This window comes from Coloeus monedula, assembly GCF_965178545.1.
Source record: "Coloeus monedula genome assembly, chromosome: Z".
NCBI classification, from domain to species: Eukaryota; Metazoa; Chordata; class Aves; order Passeriformes; family Corvidae; genus Coloeus; species Coloeus monedula.
In genome coordinates this window covers 69659095-69681706 of record NC_138822.1, presented here as the reverse complement: position 1 = coordinate 69681706, position 22612 = coordinate 69659095, and the positions used below count along the sequence as shown (strand labels likewise).

The window sequence follows — 22612 nt, the reverse complement described above, 5'->3', positions numbered from 1 at the left end:
CTCATCAATGTCTGTCAGTGTCTGCAGGGAGGGGCTCTGCTCAGAGGTGCTGAGCAATAGGACAAGAGGCAGTGGGCAGTACGTGATGCACCAGAAATTCCATCTGAATGAGGGAAGAACTTCTTTACTGCCACAGGTGACCAGCCACTGGAAAAGGTTGCCCGGAGAGGCTGTGTAGTCTCCGATAATGGAGATATTCAAGAACTGTCTGGACACAATCCTGTGCCCTGTACTTCGGGGTGACCTTGCTTCAGCAGGGAGGTTGGACCAGATGACCTGCTGCTGTTGCCTCCAGTCTGACCCGTTCTGTGATTCTGTGATTTGTAATAGAATAATAGCATCGCTGAGGTTTGAAAAGGCCTCTAAGATCATCACGTGGCGCAAGTTGCTGCAGCTGGGAAAGGAACAGCGCTGCACCTCCCTGAGTGTCTGCCACAAGTCTGGAAACCTCTGGGGCTCCAACCTATGGTTAAAGATCCTCAGGAGGGGCTGTCAGGCCACTGCACACACGCTCGCTATCCCCAGTGTGATGTTGAACAGGATCACAAGCGACTGAATCCCCAGCGCACTAACTGAAGGCAGAGAGGATGAGAGGGATCTTCTGTATGGGTTCTGAAGGATTTTATTCCTCAGAGGTTCCAGGGACAAAAGACATTAACAAGAGAGGGTCCAACAGTTTTATAGGGATACAGTCCACCAATCAGGTTTGGGCAAAGGGGAGGAGAGAGTACAAACTGACTAATCAGAGGGAAGGTGGGAGGGAGCAGGGAGAGAGGGACCAACAGGACCTTGAAGAACAAAGAACTTTCTAGAATATATGCATATTCAACAGGGTGATACAAATTAAAGGCCATATACATAAAACGGGTAGCAGAAACGATAAACCAGTAGGAAGGAACTTGATGGTTTCCAGGGCAAGAGACTGGTGACTCATCAGAACCTTGGGGGAGAGTTTAAACTTCTGAGCCAGCCCACCAGGAGCTCAAGGCTGCGTTCCGTCCCAGTGGCTCACCTGCCACTTGAGTGTCGGTAGCAACTGCCACCACAATCAAGCTCAAGCAGGACCACCACGTTAACCACTAAACCATATTCCCAAGTGCCACATCCATACACCTTTTGAATAATTCCAAGGATGGTGATTCCATCGCTTACCTGGGAAGTCTGTTCCAATGCCTGACCACCCTTTTAGTGAAGAAACAGAATAAAATTTGTGTTTCATAATTGTAAATGTACATTTAGAAATACATTCTAAAAGTCTCCATATTTTTTTTCTGAAGACAAATGTGAATGCCAGCAATAGTTGATTACAAAATCTACCAGATGAGAGGATCCAGAATGCTGCCGTAGGTCTGTGTATGTTTCTGAATATGAGCTTCAGTGGAGCACTTCCTCAGCTGATGTGTGCTGAGTGGGACTCAATCTTTCAAAAGCTCAAAAGTGGAAGTGCAGTATTATTTTTCCCATACTTCTATTGTTTTGTTAAGAGCTCCACTGAAATATGATGAAGGGTTTCTCAGCACAGCACTCATACATTCCAAGTGATGAAGTATTTTACTAATTTACTTGTTCATAATTTGTTGAGAAACCTAACATCTGTCATTCACTCTTACTTGCGGCAGTTGAACACCAAATGGAGAGTTTTTATTAAGTGCTTTGTCCTAGCTATACATAACATAGTAGTAATTTTTGCTTATTTTTCAGTTGCTGTTAAAGTTATTTTATTTGTTCTGTTTTCAGCATAGAATGAAATCGTTGTCTCCAGGCTGTGACTTTATAAGACTTGTTTTTTGGTGGTGTCCATTAAACAGAAGATACCTTTCTGCTGTAGAAATTGCTGCTTCTGGCTTCTAAGTCTCTTCTGTTGCTATTTGCATGCATGTAATCTATGTACAAATTGGAAGAAAGGCTTAACATTGAAGCCTTTTGCAGTGTGTTTAAATATTAGTTTTGAATTGTACTTCTTTTTACGTAGTCTAATTCACATGACGTCAATTACAAAAAAAAAGCCAATTAATTTTTTTTCTATTAATTAATACATTTTGTGTGTGTAAATAGTGTACCTAGTTTTTCATCTGGTTCATACCTAAATGCCTTCCTCTCCTACCAGTTATCAAGGCACTTGTTCAAAGGTCATCTATTTCAGAAATGCAATTTGATAGTTTTGTTTGGGTGCAATCCCACAGTATGATTTCTGAAAATCATAATTTACACCTGTAGTGGTTTGGTCCAAAATACTCATTACTGTTTATCTGCTGTGAGATAAAAATTAGGAGAAATGCAAAGCAGGCACCAAACTTGAAAGAATATAAAGAAGTTTATTAACAAATCTAAAAGAGGGAAGAAAAAAAAAATTATACCACCTTCAGAACTCTCCTCCTCCTCCCACCTTCCTCCCTTCTCCCACTGACAATGTGAAAAAACAACCCTTAAGATGTTCAGTCTGTTTACCACTTCCATAATAACCTTGTTTAGTCCATTTAGAAAGAGAAGTCTCTTCTTGCTCATGCTATGAAAACATTATCACAACGAGACAGCCGCCCACTTCCAAATATTGTTCAGTCCATTTAGGAAGAGGAGTCTCTCTGCCTGCGTGTGAGTCCCTTCCCCCGACTTGCAGCTTTTCCCGCAACTGCTTTCGAGGGTCCACTCTTGAAGTTTTTTGGGGTACAATTTTAAGGTTGAGCCGTTCAGAAACAAAAAACAGAGGCCCTTCTCCTTCCCTGGGAGCAAAGGGTCTTCATCATCTTCATCGTTAGGACTATCTCTGGGAGCATCTCTAGGTACTGAGGTTTCCTCCTTTCCCGTTTGGAGCAAAAGTCCTCATCTGGTTCATCTCTCCCTGTCCAAACTTCTCATGAAATTACAGCTGCGTCAGCATCTGCCTGTCTCAGCACAGGGGCTTTTGCTTACGAGTTGAACACTCCACCCCCCATATCTTCATGAAATTACAACAGGATACTCTGATATATCATAGCTTCACAACAGAATTTCAGCTTTAAGCATCTCCTCTCTCTCTTCCCTCAGGTTTCAGCTCTTCACAGCAGTAAAAGGGTTAATCTCACCTCGGCCTTGCAGTTTTGCAGCTGGAATGTTGAATTTTTCTTATCGCAGTGGAGAGGGGGGAGAGCCGAGCCGCTCCGGCTGCCCACGGCAAGGCAGTGGGGGGGGTTCCATGGCTGGAACAGGTCCATGGCTCCAGGATGGCCGTGGCCCGGCCCAGCCTGGCCCAAGCAGGGCCTGGCCGGGCCCGCTGGCCCCCGCACGGGGCCCGCAGCCACCTGTCCCAGCGCCGGAAACGAGAGAGAGCTTGGGGGGGAGTTTGCCTATTCTTAAATGTGGATCACAGAGGTGGTCACAACTTTAAGTGGCTTAGAGAATTGTCCATATTCAAACTGGCCAGCTGATAGGTTCTGTCAGTTCCCAGAGGAAACTGTAAGCACCCCTTAGCAAGGACATCCCTTCCGGGACTATGCTTGCTAACCTATGACAACACCCTGTATTTGTAATGTGATCTATTGTCAGGTTATAAAGTTTCAAACTGGATCTCAGAACAGAGAGTGCTGAGAATGGCTTGTGTTCATGGTGAAATGCTTTTTTGGATCCAATTTTGTTTTGTTTGAGGAAAAAGGCTAGTGAGAAGTAAAGCAATATGAATGGTCTGGTTTCAGGATCAAATGGTGGTCTTATTGAAGCAGAAAAGGAGACTAAAGTGACAGTGATAGAAATCCACTGAAGAATTCAGAAGCATTTTCAAAGATACGAAAACAAAGATTTGAAGATGGCAGTATTTACTGTGTTACTACTGAACATTCATGAAATGTTGATCTACTGTGGCATGTTATGTGTAGATACTGAAGATGTAGGGATTTTGTGAGTTGATAGCTAGAAAGTTATAAAAGAACACAGTTTCAGTTTCATCTTTTCAACTGGACTTTATTCCTTTCTACTGCTTCACCTCAAAAAGAGTAAAAGCAGCATATCTGTATCATGATGTACTTTTAGAAATATTATGTTGGTTATTAAAAAGGTCCTTTAGCCCAAACTTGTCACCAGCATACTTTTATTTTTTGTGTTGGAGTTTCAGTAATATTTTCTTCATTTCACCAACTTGTATAAAAGTTGACCCAGGCATATAATAAATACCATAGTAACATTTATTACTTCAAGTTTATCCATAGCTTGCTTTGCTGAGGCTTAATATTCTTCTTAAGGTGTAAAACTTTGTGCATCCCATTAACTTACTGCATTAAATCATTAATGAGCTAGCTCAGAGATTTTGGCATATCATAAACAAAATCTCTTCTGAATTCTGTAATTTCAGATGCATTATGATTAAGTCCTATTTACCCTTTCACGTATTTTGTTACAGATTGCATTAGGCTACTATCAGATTCCACATGACAAAAAATCTTGTTTTCTTTCTCCATCAAATTTACAAGCTACAACATTAGGAATAGAGCTCTGGCTCTAATACAGATGACTAAAACTGGAATAGAAACTTCATCACAATTTCCACACTTAATAAGGCAGTAAGTCAGTTGTTGCCATGGGACAGAGCTGGTTGAATTGTTGTAACTATTCCACAGACATAAATCCTTGACTTGCACCAGATGCTTCACACTGTTCCTGCTGTGCAAAACAGCTGGAAATTCAGCTTAAAGGATTTATTTCTTAGAGAGAAACGATGGGTGGCATAGAGCTGAGATAACCTGAATTGATGGGAAGCTGCATCCCCGGTACAGCATCACTGTTGTGGCTTCAGGATGTGTGTTCGATCCTGGGGTTTGTATCTTGATAGGTAAAACTATAGTTCAGGGCTCGGGAAGCAATATTACAAATGGATATAAGGAGGTGAAGCTGGTTGGTTTCCTTTTTATGAATGTGCTTCGTCACAGCAACTTTTGCTTTGCTGTCTTTTTCAGTTTTCATGAGTATTTTTCTTTGCCCTGGAGATGCAGTTTTTGGGTAACATTTTGCCTGGTAGTATAACCAGTTAAGACTCTTCACCCCTTTTTAACTAGCTTTGAGAAATTGTAGTAATGTCACATGCAGATGGATCTGCTTACTTTGTATTCAGTTGGGAAAGATTAATTTGAAAAATAGCAATTACATGGTGCATACCCATCAAGTTGATGAATTAGTTCTCCAATGGAGATGAACCCTTGCAGAATAATTTTTCTTTAGAAGGAACAGAATGGTTAAAGCAAGTTGGAAAATTCTTGCAATGAGACCCCTGTGAGTAAAATTGTTACTAAGCCAAGGTTGTCGATGTTAATATTATTTCAGGCAATAAAAAGTTCACATTAAAAGCTTGTAAGCTGTGAAATAAGACAGTTCCTACTAATTTCTCATATGGTACTTTACTGTTTGTTAAATAACAAAAATTTTACTAGCCATTTTGAGTATGAAGCTTGTTCTAAGCTTAAGGGTTGAGAAACATGTACTGCAGGATGTCTTCTGCAGAGGGTCTGAGCTGAAAAAAAACAGAAATAGCACCATCATGGAGGCTTTGTTTACACCCAAGGGTTTAACCATTCCTGTAGCTAAAGCAATACAACTGAATGAGCGATGGTGAATGTGTTTATGGGAATGGGAATAAATTATACTGCTATAAGCTGTATTTAGTAACTGCAATAAGGTTGTACAGAGGAACTGCATTGCCAGAAGGAAAAATCACTTCCCTCACTGGAATAATCATGTTGTACTTCTATGTGAGGGCCTGGCCTAAATTAATTCCAGTTGCATTTCTGAGTTCTTAAATGAGAAAGCTGCTTCAATAAAGTCTTTCTTTGGCTTTGGGAGGATTTGACACTGAGAGGTGTTGAACATCTGCATCTTCACTGAAGTCTGTGGTTTAAGGTGCTGTAAGTCATCACAGTCTTGTGTTTGTGGCTTGGCTCTAAATCTTGTTGAAGTCAGTGGGAGAACGCTTGGGTGGCTGGAGGACAGGAGCCCTTAAACAGACCTTTGTTTGCCTGGTATATCTTGTTCACTGACAAACCAGGTGTGCAGTCAGTAGGAAGCAGTTTATCCTGAGAGCAGAAAAATTTACCAAAGGGTGGCCATGTGTGACAATCACAGAGGCGAGCTGAGACACAAATCCAAGTTTTGTTCGGTAGTTTTATTTCCACTTTTTTGCTTCCATGGTCCACACATGACTAACACAAGATGACAAGCTGAAGCAATGCACTGCCACCTCTCTCTGGGACCTCAAGCCATTTATTCTCCCTATTGCTGGATTCACTGGGCCCTGGATCAGACCTAGGTTTGAACAGTCTGATTTGAGACTATTTCTAACTTGCATTTTCATTAACCTTTTAATTTATTCCGCCTCACAAGACAAACAGTGTATAGTTTGGTTACTAGTTTCCATTTGGCAACACCACAGCTGCTGCTGCCAGAGATAACCACAGGATGAAGAAAAAAGAAGAGAAAACTCAGTTCTGTTGGGTTTCTGCACATGTGCACATTGTGTAAGCAGAAGTTAACTTTGAAGTCAAATCCAGCTTCAGAATTAGGTCAGGTTGCTGAGGTCCTTACCCAGCTGAGTTTTGAGTATCTGTACTCATGAAAGCTGTGAAACTCTTCAGCCCCTGTTCTCATTCTCAATATTAGAACAAACCCATACACAGAAATTCTGGAGGCAGCAAAGAGGTGTGCAAGCAGCCTGTCTAAAAGAGTAAGACGGAAGTACCTCTTTCAGTAGTAGAAGGAAGAAGTCATGGTTACAAACATTTCTAGAAGATGGGGTTTGGTGAGAACAGGCACTCAGTTAACTTCTCAGGAATTTTTTTGTGGTATTCTTTTTTTTCTGCACCACAGAGCAACGTTCTCTATACATGACTGCACTAAGAATAACATTTTCTTATTTTGGGATATTTCCCTATTTAAAATAGTGATATTTTAAATGAAGACAGATTAATTAGATTTAAATAATCCTGTCCTTAGGGAAAATACTACAACATGAGGGGATACAGATGCTGCTTATTCAAAATGCCTAAAAAATAATTGAAACATAAAAGTCATTAGATCTTGAATTTGCACAGTGATGGGATTTTAATCAGCTTGAGTGAGGCTGTCTAGTTGTGTGGCAAAATCTGTAGTCAGCTCTAATAAATACTCCTTCTGCTTCAATTTATAAGAACATTTGCAGCTGTTGAAGAAAGAGGCCTCTTTGTGTCTTAATCAAACAATACATAAAATACTCTAGAATAGATGATGTGCAAAAACAGGTGACGAGAGCTGTCTGTTAATAGATTGACTTGCGGAAGCAAGTGTGAGGGACCTACTTTTTCATGTTGATTGACTCTTACAGTCACTGGATTGTGAAAGTGGAAATCATTTAACAGAAGCCCTTGAGAGAGAAAAATTAAAAATCATACCTGGCTTCAGTTTCTTGTCTACATGGAAGCGGTATTCAAGTCATTTGAAAAGATCCTCTGAACTGATTGTCAGCAGTTTTTCAGTAAGCGCAGTGCATACCAAAATTTCTTAAGAGGACTGTACTATCCTGCTTTGACTTAACTCACTACAGACATGAACCTACACCATGTATTATTTAAATGTGTAAGTTGACACAGTTTATAAGACTTAGAATTGGAAAGAATATGAATTATACAACAGAAACCTTTCAGTGTGCTTCAGAGTTGAATGTTTTTAACGCAAAATTAAGATGCACACTAAACTTTATACCAGAAGGACTTGGTGGGTAGTTGGATAACTGAGCAGACCATCACACCCTGAGCAGCACATTTGTCCTGCTCTCAGCAGTGAGTTTAGTGAAGATCTCACTGGAAGGTAGGGAAAGCAGATGTGAACCGAACTGCAGAACCAGGATGGTGCTTTTGAGTGACGGTTTTCTGATGAAACAGATTCAGGAAATGCACATAGTGAAGCTGCTCTTCAGTGTGGCTGTGGCTCTCTCAAATTTTAATTTGAATGCAGCTTGACTAAAAGGTACAGATACTACATAAAATACAGAGTTTTGATGGAAGGAGGGAACCCAAGACATCCAGAGCCTTTGCTGAAACTAACAGAAATGTACAACAGTGAGAAAGGACTTCTGCTGAGTCTTGAGTCAAACCAGATAGAGGGAAAACTGGACTTTACTGGTTCTCTAGTTCTGGTGTTCAAAGAGTGACCTTTTTTTAATCAGAAGTACACATATTGTGAAATATTACTCTAAAGGGAATATAATGCAGCCTTGATATTCCTTTTAAGAACGCTGAAATCAGGATGTGCCAATTTAGCAAAGTAAGCTTTCAAAATGGGCATGACAGTTTTTATTTTCAGCTGAGCACTTCAAAAGCCATCAAAATAGATGTTACCTTCTGTTCTGGAAACTGTCAAGAACCTATAAATAAGCATAAAATAGCACAGGAGCAGGAAAAAGTGTTGTGCCAGCAGTTAATGTTGTTGTTTCTAATTTTGTTGGTTTTTTTTTTTCTTTTTTACAGTGTGTCCTATTCAGTGCATGTCTCTGAGGACTACCCAGGTACAGTGCAACATTCTTGTCCATGACACATGACACGTCAGTTTGCTGTATTCAAATGAGAATATCTGAAAGGGTGTTGATGTCTTCCAGGTGCATCTTGTGCTATTCATTTTTCATTAGTTAAGATTATTTCCACAGTCATTTCTCCTTTTCAGGCATCATTTATCAGCTGGGTCATGGTGAGAACACAGGTTCACAAGTTTAGATAGATCATAGCTTAGGGTGCTTTCTGTGTCTGGAGCCAACAGCGATAGGAGTGAGAAAATGCCCAGCTTCTCTTTGGCATGGTATATAAAGCTCGATCTTTCAAGAGCCCTAGCAGCCTGGCACAGGGCCAGTGGAGCGTTTCTGCCTGAGACTTTAATGAGGCTACTCATGTTCTCCAAGTGAAGCCTGCAGACTGTGCTGGTGCCTCTTGGGGTCAGTTGGAGCCAAGTGCTCATGTGTGGATCTTGGGTAGTGTTGGCTTGCAAAGCTGTTCCCAGCTGCTCAGTCCTGCCTTCCTTTCCTACTTTGAGCTGGGTTGGCAAAAGTATTTGCCTAACCACGTGGCCAGTCTTGACAAGGAGCGTTATTCTTTGGAAACAGAAGCAGGTAAGAACAAAAGCAAGTTTTCAGGAAGGTTATTTCCCCAATTTCCTTCACAAAGAGTCTGCACAGATACTTCAAGCAGCACAGGCTATCAGAAGCAGAAGAGGGAAGCAGGGATGAGAGGTGCTGTGCAAGTAAAGGTTCATGGTAGCGTTGTTGGACTGCACCATTGTGCACCTGTGATTATTTAATAGTGTAAGTACTGTGAATGATATGAAATCCTCTGTCCTTTCTTGATCTTCATCTGCAGTGTCTCTGAAATGTTTCTCAAAGAAGTACATCTTGTTTCTTTTAAAAGCACTAAAGAAGTGTGACTTTGATCTTTTTCACTGATAAGCAGCAGATTCTGTCTGATCAGAACACCAGTGTTTGAAGGAGATAGAGAAAAAAATCAACAGTGGTGCTAAAACAATGGTTTCTGTGAAAGAATGCTAACAACCTTTATTAGATTTGTTTTTTTGAACCAGTAAAAACTGGAGAGGAGAATGATACTGGTATTAGCCTATTCAATATCTAGAAATGTGAGAAACTGAGATTCATAAAATGCGCATTCATACCAGTGATAAATGGATTTACTGATTACTGCATTGAGCTAACAATGAATGGAGGGACGCACAGCTGAAGAAGATCTTCACCACATGTTATTAACAGTTTCTTCCATTAAATATCACAAAATTTGACTTCTGGGAACCTCTTAAGTAAATGGTAAGCTGAAGCACTGAACTATCAGCAGTTACTCGCACAGCACATGAGATGTCATTTCCTGGAAAACTCTTCTGTCTGATAGACCTCAAAATTTCCTTGTGAATGTTATTTGCAGCATGTCTTGATAGCGTACAAGCCTGAGTGACTTCAGTGTCCCTAAAACCCGAAGAATATTCTGTGCCATCACGCCCTATATTTTAAAGGCAGATAGCATTTGAACATTTCACACTGTTGTTAGCTTGGAGCGGAGAGTAAACCACCACATGTTTACTGATTAAAATCTGGCCCTTCAGGGCTTTAGAAGACTTGATTTCATTCATATCTCATGCTTTTGCAGGATATATGTGTGCTTTATGATGAAGAAATGTTCAGTGTGTTAGGAATGATAATGACTTTTTGTCATTTTGCAGCTTTGATGATGAAACACTCATTTTGGCTTGGTGAGCCAGATTCTTTGTCACCTGTTTTTGTCCTAATTTCTAACCTAACATTACTGCTGACTGTGGCTCCCTTCTCTGACATGTATCTTAAGGAAGGTTTCAGGAACACGTCAGGGTGTGATGGTGTCAAGTCTGGGAAACTCTATGCTGATGTCCTCAACTGGAAGGTATTCTTCAAGTACTGCTGCGAGCTGATAGAGTTCAGAGCAGCACGTGCTCTCAAATTAAATTTCTTACAGGATAAATCTTTATAGATTAAGGTTTAAATCCATTAGTGCATAGCTATAGCAAACTTGTATCCTGTGTAGATTAAGAGTGTGTAATACAGAGTGGATCAAATTTGTAAATCCAGGACAAGGCTGTCAGAGTTGATCATCAGGTAAATTGCTAATGCATGCAATAAATATATGAAAATAGAATAGATTATGTCACTATACCAGTGATGTAATTCAGCTAAAATGATACCACAAAACATATACTAAACGAAGAGCCTTGGGTAGTATGCATACTGCCGCAGTCTGCATTGCTGTAATGTATGCAGCATCACCACTACGGTACTGATAACGGTGTGTAGCTGTTGCTGAATTACTTCTTAAAGCATAAAATACAAGTAGCTGAGCATTAAATCGTACCGTAATGTGACATGACAGCTTTCAATAATGGAAGGTGTTTGAAAGTTTCGCAGTTATGAGTGAAAGCTAAAAATGTGCTCACAAAGGCACACTGAGAACTTAACAGGAATAGTGTTGAGACAGTAATGTCTGAAAGTTACATATCCATTGCTGAAGTTGTGAAAATATAACTGAAAAGTTTAGAGGCAGGTAATAACACTTTCAGCAAAATATTGCTGTAACAATTTTCTCATAACATTGACACAACCGGGGAAGGCAATCCTTCTAAGGAGCAGTTACAGAATATAACATCAATGAGTAGACTGAAGTCCCACTAATATGAGTGTATCATGACTCCTGTGGGAACCATCAGAGCAGCAAGGATTTTGCTGATGAATTTATGTTCAGAATGATTTGTGTTGGCTGACAGAAACTTGTAGAACTGCTGTAGTATTTTATCCCAGTGATTTGTAGGTTACACATCTTTCTCACTCCTCAATAGATTGCAGCAGATATGGAGAGAACCAGTCTGGCAGCAAGTGGTTTGCTGCATCCCTCTGCTGGGTCCAGGCACTAGATCCTCCAGTGAAGAGGAGAGGTGTTCCCTAGGTGTTGAGTGTTAGAAACTGGTTGTTGAAGAAAGCAGTCAAAGCCATTATCTTAATTTCAAGTTTAATCAGATTGATGGAAGAAAAAAAAAACCTAATAGTTGCCAAATAGCAAAGGAAAAAAACCAACTTGGCAGTGAAAGTCATATTATCGAGCTGCCAAGAAAGAATGACAGTGGACATAAAAATATAATTAAAATCTATAAAGCCTGTAGCTGAGGAGTCCATTTTTCCATATATGTATGTCTATTCTGTACAGAACATACTGTTTTTCGTGGTTTTCTGTACAGCAATAAGCTGTAGCACAAGAATTTCCTCTCTCCCTTCCATGTACATGGTGTTAGGTATATTTAGAGCCAAATGATGGCCTCAATTATCTCAGCTCATTAGACTCTATAGCAGTAATTTACACTCCCAGAACTGGGAAACAGATGGGCCTGTGTTGTATGTGCAAGGTGGACACTGAAATGCTGGTTCACAACCAGGTGAAATATGTAAACAGAGGCACGGTAGGGCTTCTTGCAGAGGGTAAGATGCAAGCTGTGCTGCAGGTATAGCTCACAGCTCCTCCTGCCAACAGATAGAAGTGGGAGAAGGAATAAATGCTGGCAGAAGGAAGCTCACTTAGTTCACACGATGTAAAAGATGTCCCTGTCCCCAATGTGCAGCAGAGCAGCCACAGTTGTGTTGCTGTGCCCACAGGAGTGCAGGGCTTGGGCAGCAGTGGTGTTGGCCTCCTGCAGCATTGCCTGCACACAGCATGTGTGTGTGGAGCCAGCCACAGATCACTCAGATTGCCTCGCGGGACAGCGCACGAGTGGGAGTAGGCGAAGGTGTGGGACAGCGTCAGACTTGGCAGATGTGTGTGAACGTGGCAGAAGGGCTGTTTCCCAGGTGGCAGCCAGGAAAACCCGTCTGTGTGCGTAGTGTAGCTGCTGCTCTGTCCAGCTTGGCACACTGTGCAAGGAATGGCCACAGCCCCAGGTTCCCTCTTGATGAAGGTAGCTGAGAACTGCTGTGATACAAAGGATGAAATTACTGAACTCTCCTCCCAATTAATGTTAACACCTTTAACATTTCACTGGAAGCACTCAAAAGCTTAGAGATTGCACTGATGCCTTTTCCTGGTCTTAAAATCAAGAGTCAAACACGGTTAGAAGGGAAAAAGGGATTTTACCATGGTATTTATTTTAACGATCCTTAGGTGCACTACATCCAGGTCGAATGCGCCGAAATGCACACCACAATGCACCCCCAAAAGATCTGGTATAACATTATAGATCTTACTAATCAGCATATCTATCAAAAATTCCCCAGTCAGAGGCTTGAATGAGCCCCTCCCTCCCCAAGGAACCTTCCCCTGGATGGTTCTATCTTAGTTTACAGAACGTGATCTGGAGAGGACCTTGGGGGCTGGGGCACACTAACCCCTAGCTATGAAGCTTCTAAAATGTTTAGTCTCTGAGCTGAACAAACGAGTACAAGAATGTAGGGAAAAAGGACTAAGAATACAGAAGCTGTAAAAAAGGTGTAACAGGAGTATAAAAGAAAAGGCAAAAAATCTTCATGGCATCATTTCCCCCCTTTTAGAGACTAACAAAACTCTGCCTTGTCTATTCTTTACATTACCCGCAGAACCAGTTTACACAACTGGCTGCTCTACAGGCTATTACACAGATAATAACTACAATTACAGCTATTATAAATGTTTATTTTACACAGGCCCAGTTTGGTAACCATGAGGTGAGGGTATCAAAAATATGATCAAATTTTAAGGTGTTATTTCTGGAAGCTACTTCATGTAGAATTTGACTTCCCTTCCAAATTTCATCCACATCTTTCTTAATTCTCCCACTTTGGTCCACCTAAGAACAACAGGTGGTATTGACTATATCACATACACCTCCTTGTGCAGCAAGTATGAAATTGAGAGCTATCCTGTTTTGCATAACTGCACGGGACAGACTGTCAACTTCCTTCTGTAAGGCTGAAATTGCATCTGCAGTATGCTGCTCAATATGTTTAATGACAGCTGAGATATCTACAATTGCCCTCTCCAGTTCAACCACTCCGTAAGAGGGTACGAGGGCTCTGATTAGGCTATGGAAAAGTGTGGGATGTTCAGTGAGGGCATTAAGAGATCTTTTTCTCTTCTCATTTGGCTTTTCAAGATGGTGAAATATTGTTATATTTGGGACCACGGCCTCAATGGCACAAGCCTGGTCTTTGTTCATGGGCATAATTTTGCAGGCCTTGGTGCCACATATCCAATACAGCCCCATCCCAAATGGCTGAGCCAGTCTCCACCCTGTCAATTTCATCTTTGCCACAATTCTTGGGTCTGTTATTTCTCTGAAATGGGTCTGATGACAATATGAAGGAAGAATGGCATTTCCTGTGTCATTTACAATTGCACAAGGAACCTTACAAGTTTGCATGCTCTACCGGGCCACTCAGGGGTATGGGGGGCAGAAGGGTGCTATTCATTGGTTCCCACGTTTCAGTGCAGTTCTCTTCCATTAAAATGCCAATTGGTGGCCAGTGACCCCTCCTATCTAGGCATGGTAACTGAGTACAGATCCAGCAATTACTCTTATTAAGAATTTTGGACACATTTTGGACCACAATCTTACGCAAATCATGGGGTGAACCCTGAACTGTAGTTGCCAGTTGGGCAAACAGCAAACACGTAAAAAACAGTTTAAACTGCATCTTTCTGGTTTGTATCAGTCTCTGTCGTCTTGGTGATTTCGGGAGCAGAAGCTTTCTTCACCCTGGAGTAGTGAATCCACGGTCCCTTGCCAGCAGCCTTGACCGCAGTAGAAGTCGTCAGCAAAACTTAGAGTGGTCCCTTCCACTTGGCTTGCAAGGGGTTGCTGTCCCACCACTTGATGTAGACCCAGTCTCCAGGCTGGAATGGATGAGCAGGTGTGTCCAATCCTATTGGTTTGGATAACATGAGGAATCTCTGGAGCTTCTGCAAAGTGGAACTCGGAGCCATTAAATATTTCTGCAAATAGTTTTTACCTCTCATATGAATTTCCCCTGGGATATGTGGAACCTGGTATGGCCTGCCATATAATATTTCATAGGGACTTATGTTGTCCCTTCTCCTTGGCTGTATGTGGACTCTCAGCAAGGCTATAGGCAGGGATTGAACCCTTGTCATGGATGTCTCTTGACAAATCTTGCAGATCTGGGTTTTGAGGGTCCCATTCATGCGTTCAACTTTGCCACTTGCCTGGGGACTGTATGGTGTGTGCAGGTCTCAGGTAAGTCCCAAAATCCTGCTGACTTCCCCAACCACCTTTGCAACAAAATGTGGTCCCCTATCTGCTGACATTCCCAAAGGAACCCCAAATCTTGGTATTATATGATTGAGCAAAGCTTTCACTACTTCTTTTGCTGTGTTGGTGCGACAGGGGAACGCCTCAGGCCGTCCACTGAAGGTGTCAACCAGTACCAGTATATACCTGCATCCCTCTCTACATGGCATCTCAGCAAAATTTATTTGCCAGAAATCTCCCCTGAGATCTCCTGGTTTTGTCGCTCCTAACACAACTCTCCTGCTTGTGTCAGGGTTGCTTTTACAGCAGGTTTCACACTTGCTTGTTACAGATTGTACACTATCAGTCATCTCTCTCCCTATCACTACTTTCCTCAGATGTTTTAAAAGATTTTCTGTTCCCCAATGGGTACTTTCATGCTCTCGTTGGGCTATTTCCCAAAGGACCAGGGGTGGAACTACGACTTGTCCTACTGGGGTAACAGCCCACCCACCTTCTTTGATCTCAGCCTTAAGGAACTTAATTAATTTATGATCCCTCTGATCATATTTTGGGGTAAGTTATGACAAATCTATCTCTTCTTATGGTACCACTGCAAAAATGCCTTTTTCTGCAATCCCCCTGGCTGTTTCATCAGCAAAACGATTTCCCAGTTCAGGGGCTGTTTTCCCTTTTTGATGACCCTTGCAATGCATGATAGCCACTTCCGTAGGCTTCCAAATGCTCTGTAAAAGTGCAAGAATTTGTTTAGCATGCTTAACTTCATTACCTTGAGCAGTCAGCAGGCCACGTTCCTTCCAAATAGCTCCGTGGGCATGAACAACACTGAAGGCATATTTGGAATCAGTCCATATGTTCACCTTCTTCCCCTCACTCACTTCTAGAGCTCTCGCTAGTGCAGTGAGTTCAGCTTTCTGTGATGATACATCTGGAGGCAAGGCTTTTGCCTCAGTGATTTTATCTGAGGTGATTACGGTGTAACCGGTCATCCTCCTACCATTTCTCATGAAGCTGCTCCCATCAGTGTACAATTCCCAGTCTGGATCTTTCAAATGAACGTCTTTCAGGTCTGGTCTGCTGGAATAAGTTTCCTCTATTGTCTGCAAACAATCATGCTCAGGCACACCGTTAAGTAACGTGGATGATAAAAACATCACAGGGTTTACCACAGAAGTTGTCTTTAGAGTAACGTCATCCTGTTCTAACAACACAGATTGGTATTTGAGCATTCTGCTAGGGGATAGCCAGTGTCCCCCCTTTTGCTCCAGTACATTTTGCTCCAGTACATCAACAATGTGCTGCCCAAGGGTGAATTTACAGGCTTCCTGTATCAGAAGGACTGTTGCTGCCACAGCTTTCAAGCATCCTGGCCAATCCTGGGCTACATTGTCTAGTTGTTCTGAAAAACAGGCCACAGCTCTTTACCGGTCTCCAAGGTGCTGTGCCAGTACCGCCAGAGCAACATTCAGTCGCTCATGTGTAAAGAGTTCAAAAGGTTTAGTCAAATCTGGCAGCCCCAGAGCTGGGGCTGACATCAAGGAATGTTTCAGTGTTGCAGTGGGGATACTGCAACACGCATATATCAAACCAGGAGTCCCGTGGAAATGAAATATATAGGACAGACAGATTCTTGATAGATGTTTCAGAGATGTTTATTTCCCCAGCCGCATGGCCGGGGCTCTGCCGAGGAACTGCTCAGTCACGGGACCCGAGGGTCCTTCTGCCCGCGCAGGGAACACAAACCAACCCATGGGAACGAGGCTGAGCAGGGGCAGGGAAACCCCGTGTCTGTGCCCTCAGGGCCCCTCTGCCAGGGCTCCATGGCAGGGGAGGGACCCTAACATTTCAGCTGTTTAAATGCAGCCCTGGCATTCTCTGTCCACATGATTGTCCCTTTTTTAGCTGCTTTAAGGACCTCATATAAAGGTCTCACCAGTATACCGTAGTTTGATATCCACAGGTAACACCAACCTACCATTCCCAGGAAGGCCTGCATCTCCCTTACAGTATGGGGCTCTGGAAGTCGACAGATGGCTTCCTTCCACTCTCTGCTGAGTTGTCGATGTCCACGGAAAATTTCCAGGCCCAGGTATACTACTGTTTCCCTGGCAACCTGTGCCTTCTCTTTCAAGACCTGATACCCACTTTGGCCGAAAAAGTTCAACAGGCTTACAGTGAGCTCTGTGCAGTCATCTCGTGTCTTGGCTGCTATCAAGATGTCATCAACATACTGGAGAACTGCTCCTCCTGGTTCTTGTTTCCTCCAGTCGTCAAGCTCCTTTGCCAGCTGGTTTCCGAATATGGTCGGGCTGTTTTTGAATCCTTGTGGTAAAACTGTCCAGGTGAGCTGGGTCTTTCTCCCTGTTCCAGGATTCTCTTACTCAAAAGCAAAGAGTTCTTGGCTATTCTTATGCACAGGAATGCAGAAAAAGGCATCCTTGAGATCTAAAACAGTGAACCACCCTAATTCATTTGTTAGTGTTGTCAAGAGTGGGTAAGGATTCGCTACCATTGGGTGTATGTCCTCTGTTACCTTACTAATTTCCCTCAAATCCTGTACCAACCTGTAGCTTTTACCATCAGCTTTCTTTACTGGCAAGATTGATGTGTTGTACCTGGATTCACATTCCACTAACAACCCAAATTTGAGAAACTTTTCAATCACAGATACCAATCCCTTGCGAGCTTCTAATTTCAGAGGATATTGTCTTTGCCTTACTGGTGTAGCCCCTGCTGTGAGTGTGATACTCACAGGTTCAGCTTTTTTGGATCTCCCAGGAGAATCATCGGCCCACATTATTTGAATGACAGCCTCTTCAACTTTGGGAATTTTTCCTTGGCATTCTTGTACAAGTATAGCAGCTGCTTTGATAATTTTAGATTCTGGGATTATAACTTTCACTCCCGTCTCCTTGGAAAACTTAATTTCTGCTTCCAATTTTTCCAATAAATCTCTGCCCAATAATTGCACTGTGGAATTTGGCATATACAGGGTGACTGACCCAGTGTTTTCCCAATTTAAAGGTTGGAAAAAAGGCCTTGTTTCACTTACCTATGTAGCTCCAATCAGATCCACAGTGTCTTGACTCAGTTTATCTTTTAAAGTGTTTAACACAGAATCCGTGCCCCAGTATCAACCAGAAATTCAACATCATATTCCCCAGCTTAGCTACAACCGAAGGCTCTGCTGGGGTAGTTACCTTCAGTCCCCGTCAGTCCGTATTTACAGTTAGTTCCGGAACTGGGGGCTTCTCTTCTGCTCGTGATGGGCACTCATTTTTCCAGTGCCCTCGCTTTTTGCAAGTTGCACACTGGTCCTCAGCTAGGGGAAAAGGGGGATCCCTTTTTGATGTGTCTGATGACTCCCCCTTACCATACTTCTTCTTGTGGTGTGGTTTATTATGTTTATCTTTGTCTGCTGAATCTCTGTTCTTCCAGGCTACATTCAACAGTTTACTTATGTCTGGTGGTCCATTTATCTTTTGCAGCTTTTTCTTCATGTCATTAGCAGATTGACCTATAAACAGGTAGGGCAGGTGGAACTGCTACTCAGGTGAGTCAGCGTCTAGGGTAGTGTATTTTTGTGCAGCTTCCTTAAGCCTATTCAGAAACTTTGTGGGGGTCTCATCTGGATTTTGTTTGATCTCATATAACCTAGCCTAATTCACTGCTTTAGGAACGGCACATTTTAACCCAACAACCACCCCAGTCTGGGTTTTGGGATTTTATGGCCATTTCCACATGCATAGCTACTCTCTCTGGGTTGTCCCTGTACTTCCCAATTGAGTTTTTCCACTGCTTCGAGGTGGAATTCTCCGAGGGAGAATGGTGTCTTTATCTAAATCACTCCCTCATTTCCCACAGCCTGTCTCAGAGGTGCTTCTAATGCAGGTTCTTCCTCCCCCTCCCCCTTTGTCTGTTTTGGACCTTGTGTGTTTAGCGACAGGACTGACTGCTTTTATAGCTTCTCGGGCTATCCTGCCCCTTCTTCTACCACCCTCCCTGTGAGAACCATCTGTATCGGGATCATCCCATTCACTTCTAATTGAAACTACTTCATTGGTATTAAAGATTGTTCCAGCCGAATGTTGATCAGGGACTGTCTCGCTTTTTGTGGCAGTGGAGGGGTAGGGAGGCAGGGGCTGCAAGCAGCTTCTCCCATCCCAGCTCTGCAAGAGCCACCTGGATGGGGGCCATCCCATCTGCCCCCAGCTTTAACATTGGCTGCACCGCAGAGGGGGGAGAGCGACCGGCTCCTCCTGTCTCTAGCTCGAAAACCTGCAGTTTGCTGCATGGGGGAAAGCACTCGGAATCACCCATGCCCATTTCCGCCTTCACTTCCATGTTCGGGGAACTCGGGGAGAGGCGGCCAGCCCGCCCCTTCCCCTCCCCCGTCCCTGCCTCTTCCCTGTCCCTGCCTCTGGAAAAGTCAGGGGACGGTGGCCAGTCCGCCCCTTCTCCGCTTCTGGGGCAGTCAGGGGGTGGTGGCATGCCCACCTCTCTCCTGCCTCCGTGCCCACTCTCCACACCTGACGAGACTGGGGGTGGGGGGGGGCCCGCGCTGCTCCTCTGGCTTGGAGGTAGCCGCTTGCTCCCTCCCCGGACCCCGCTTGGATGGCGGCAGATGTGGTGGTGGAGGTGGTGGCGCCGCCGCTGCTGCATCCCACACTTGTGCAGGCTGCCCGGTGGCGGAGACGGCGGCAGAGGAGCCGCCGCCCCTTCACCCCCTGCCCCACCCCCACTGGCTGTCCCGCTCTTCTGTCCCCCACCCCCACCTGTGCAGGTGTCTCGGTTTGAAGGACAGGTGTCTGCTAAGGAAGGCAGGAGCCCCCCTTGGAATGGCAGATGCAAGCCCCCCTTCCCTCCGAGTTACAATTTTGAAATCAAGGGGCTTTTAGGCAAAGATGTGGGAAATAGGAATAACAGTTCTTTACTATTATATATCTGTACGTGTATAACCAGTCAAACAAACAGCAATAACTCTGGCAGTACCAGCAAACAATCCCAAACCCAGTGCCAGCCTTCTCGGCTGTCGGGCCCTTTCCCCTCGGGTGCAGTTCCGCTCGCAGCCGGCAGGGGCGCTGGCGGCTCCCGGTGAGCAGGGCAGGTGCGATGGTTCCCCCGCGGCTGCAGGGGGCGCTCCGGAGCGAGCTCGGGGGGCACGCGGCACTGGCGGCCTGGGATCCCGGGAAGGGATGGAACAAAGGCTTCACAAACCCCTGGGCAGCCGATCCCGGTGTCCGGCCGGACCCTCGGGAACAGCAGGCTGGAATGGCAGGGACGAGCACAAATCCCGGGTGGCAGACGAGATGTATCCAAACGGGGAACCCCCCCGGGGGTCTGGGCAGGCAGGGCGAGCAGGGCTACAGCGCAGCGAAGGCTCCAAGCAGCGGCGGGGCAGGGCGGCCACGGCCCGGCTCCGAGTGGGGCGGGGAAGGCGGCTTTGGGATCCCGGGGCTTCTCCAGCAGAAGGAAAAGCAGCTGAAGAAAGCAGCCTCCCTGTCTGTCCGATTCGGGAGACCGACTGCCCACACACCCAGGTGAAACAAAAGAGCAGCCAGATGCGCCCCACCCCATGGCCAGCTCTTTTGTTTTTCTGAAGTACCCAGCCGTTTTCTCCCCTAGCAAAACGAATGGGGAAAATTCCTTTGACAGAAAAAAACCCAAGAGAGCTCCTAAGACCCCCACAGCGGGCTGCCCCAGTGGTTGAATGGGGGGGGGGAGACCCTGCCCCATCGCGCAAAGCTGGTGCCACCATATCTAGACCTGTCATATCGATCTCTCTGTATTTGTATGCATGCTAGCTTGCTGCAGCTTTTTCCCTCCCTTCCTCTTTCTTAAAGTCATTTCTATGGTGTTTCTTTCTACTACATGTGCTTCTTCCCTGTTCAGATACATAATAAAAAGTTCTGCATATCTTACTTCATCAAACCTATATAATGATCTCAGTTCTACCATCAGGTCAGAAATGATATCATTTTCCAGGCTACCAAAGCGAAGCCATTTTCCCTGACTTAACTTTGAAGTTGGCCAAACTCTTGTGGATAGTCTGATTAACTCTCACTGTCTAGAGTAGTTCTCCACCCTGTCAGCCATTTCCACTGTTTTATTATCAACTCTAATGGGCTGTTAGGAGGGATTTTCTTGTTTTCTTCTGAAAAAACACCACCCATGTTTGCTCACAGACAGGAAAACTGCCAGAGGGAAGCTTTTAACTCTGGAATTCAGCCTGCAATCCGGCCTCAGAATTCTGACTTCCCAGGCAGTTTATCTAGCTACTACACAAACTACAGCACTTTAAAATACTAAAAAGCAACTAGTTTTAGCAAACAGTAAATGTGCGTGTACAAAAGTTGGTCTCAACAGGATTCAAACCCACAACCTCCCGATGTCCCAACCAACCAACCAACCCAAGAGCCTCTGGGCTCTTGTGGACTCCACGGAGGTCGTTCCCTCCTTTCCACAGTTTGCAGGGGAAAGGTTTAAGCTTTCCCCTTTCGTGGGCTTCTCTGCCCCCAACCTTTCCACCTCCCTTGGAGATCTCATTGCCTAGTGCTAGCACAGTATCGGTCCTCTTTTTAACTCACCTTCCTTTCCGTGCTTCTGCCTTTCTGTGCTGGGTCCTAAGGTCCTGGTCACAGTCCTGGATCATTGCTCTGGCCGCTCTGTAATTTGCCGGCAGAGAAAGGGGCAAAGCAAGATGTGTTCCAACCCAAGACTGCGAGTTTCAAGGTCTTCAGTGTCCCTTCGTGGTTGCGAGCAACTGATGCCTTTTCCTGCTCTTAAAATCAAGAGTCAAACACAGTTAGAAGGGAAAAAGGGATTTTACCTTGGTATTTATTTTAAGGATCCTTAGATGCAGCACGTCCAGGTCGAATGCACCAAAATGCACACCACAATGCACCCCCAAAAGATCTGGTATAACATTATAGGTTTTACTAATTAGCATATCCATAAAAAATTCCCCAGTGAGAAGCTCGAATGAGCCCCCCTCCCCAAGGAGCCTTCCCCTGGATGGTTCTATCTTAGTTTACAGAATGTGTTCTGGAGAGGACCTTGGGGGCTGGGGCACACTAACCCCTAGCTATGAAGCTTCTAAAATGTTTAGTCTCTTAGCTGAACAAACGAGTACAAGAATGTAGGCAAAAAGCACTAAGAACACAGAAGTTGTAAAAAGGTGTAACAGGGGTGTAAAGGAAAAGGCAAAAAATCATCATGGCATCACCAGCACTATGCTTAAAATTGCATGTGAGTTTGTGCATGTTGCTGATGTGGGACCAAAGTGTTCAGAATTGTAATAGATAAGTCCTTCTTTCAGTTTCTTATTTGTCACTTTATCTGTGATTATCTTAATTGTCAGCCTTTCTGCTCTAGAGCATAGGTTTCAATTCAGCCCAGGTCATTAGAAAACAAAGTATCATTACTTTCGTAGGCAGTTCAGCAATACATGCAAAATTAGCTTCTGCAGATAGTACTCAAAAACTTGCTGTTTCTTGGTTTTTGTTAATCAACATTTAGTTGGAAAGCAAAAAAATAAACCATAAAAACCTAACAGTCTAATCCCTACATTTTAACAGAAAATTTGGTGAAATAGAGTTATAATATTCATATCTATACCAATGTTTTTGTTAAGTGAGAAGAATTTTTTTTCCTCCCTGAATCAGGCACAAGAAAGGTTATCCACTGATTAGAAGACACTTCAAATAACCTTTGTGTGACTAGGCAAAATGAGGCACAGGTATTTTGCATAATTGGCTCTTAACACCCAGCTCTCAGTGCAGCTTTCACTCTGCATAGCAGATCTAGCTTGAGTTTTGGTATCAGACACAGCAAAAAACATAGAACAAGTATTAATTTGGAAAAGGTAGGCCACTCT

General features: G+C 43.8%; 1 protein-coding gene across 2 annotated transcripts in view; it reads left to right on the top strand.

The window, feature by feature from the left end:
* PARP8 (poly(ADP-ribose) polymerase family member 8) overlaps nucleotides 1-22612 on the top strand; it is a gene marked incomplete at both ends in the record, with an annotated part of 124762 nt that overhangs the window by 48012 nt on the left and 54138 nt on the right. For both annotated transcript variants that reach the window (XM_082302243.1, XM_082302242.1), the window contains one exon: nucleotides 8457-8494. In XM_082302243.1, the coding sequence (XP_082158369.1) occupies nucleotides 8457-8494 (38 nt within the window). The remainder of the gene's footprint in view (nucleotides 1-8456; nucleotides 8495-22612) is intronic.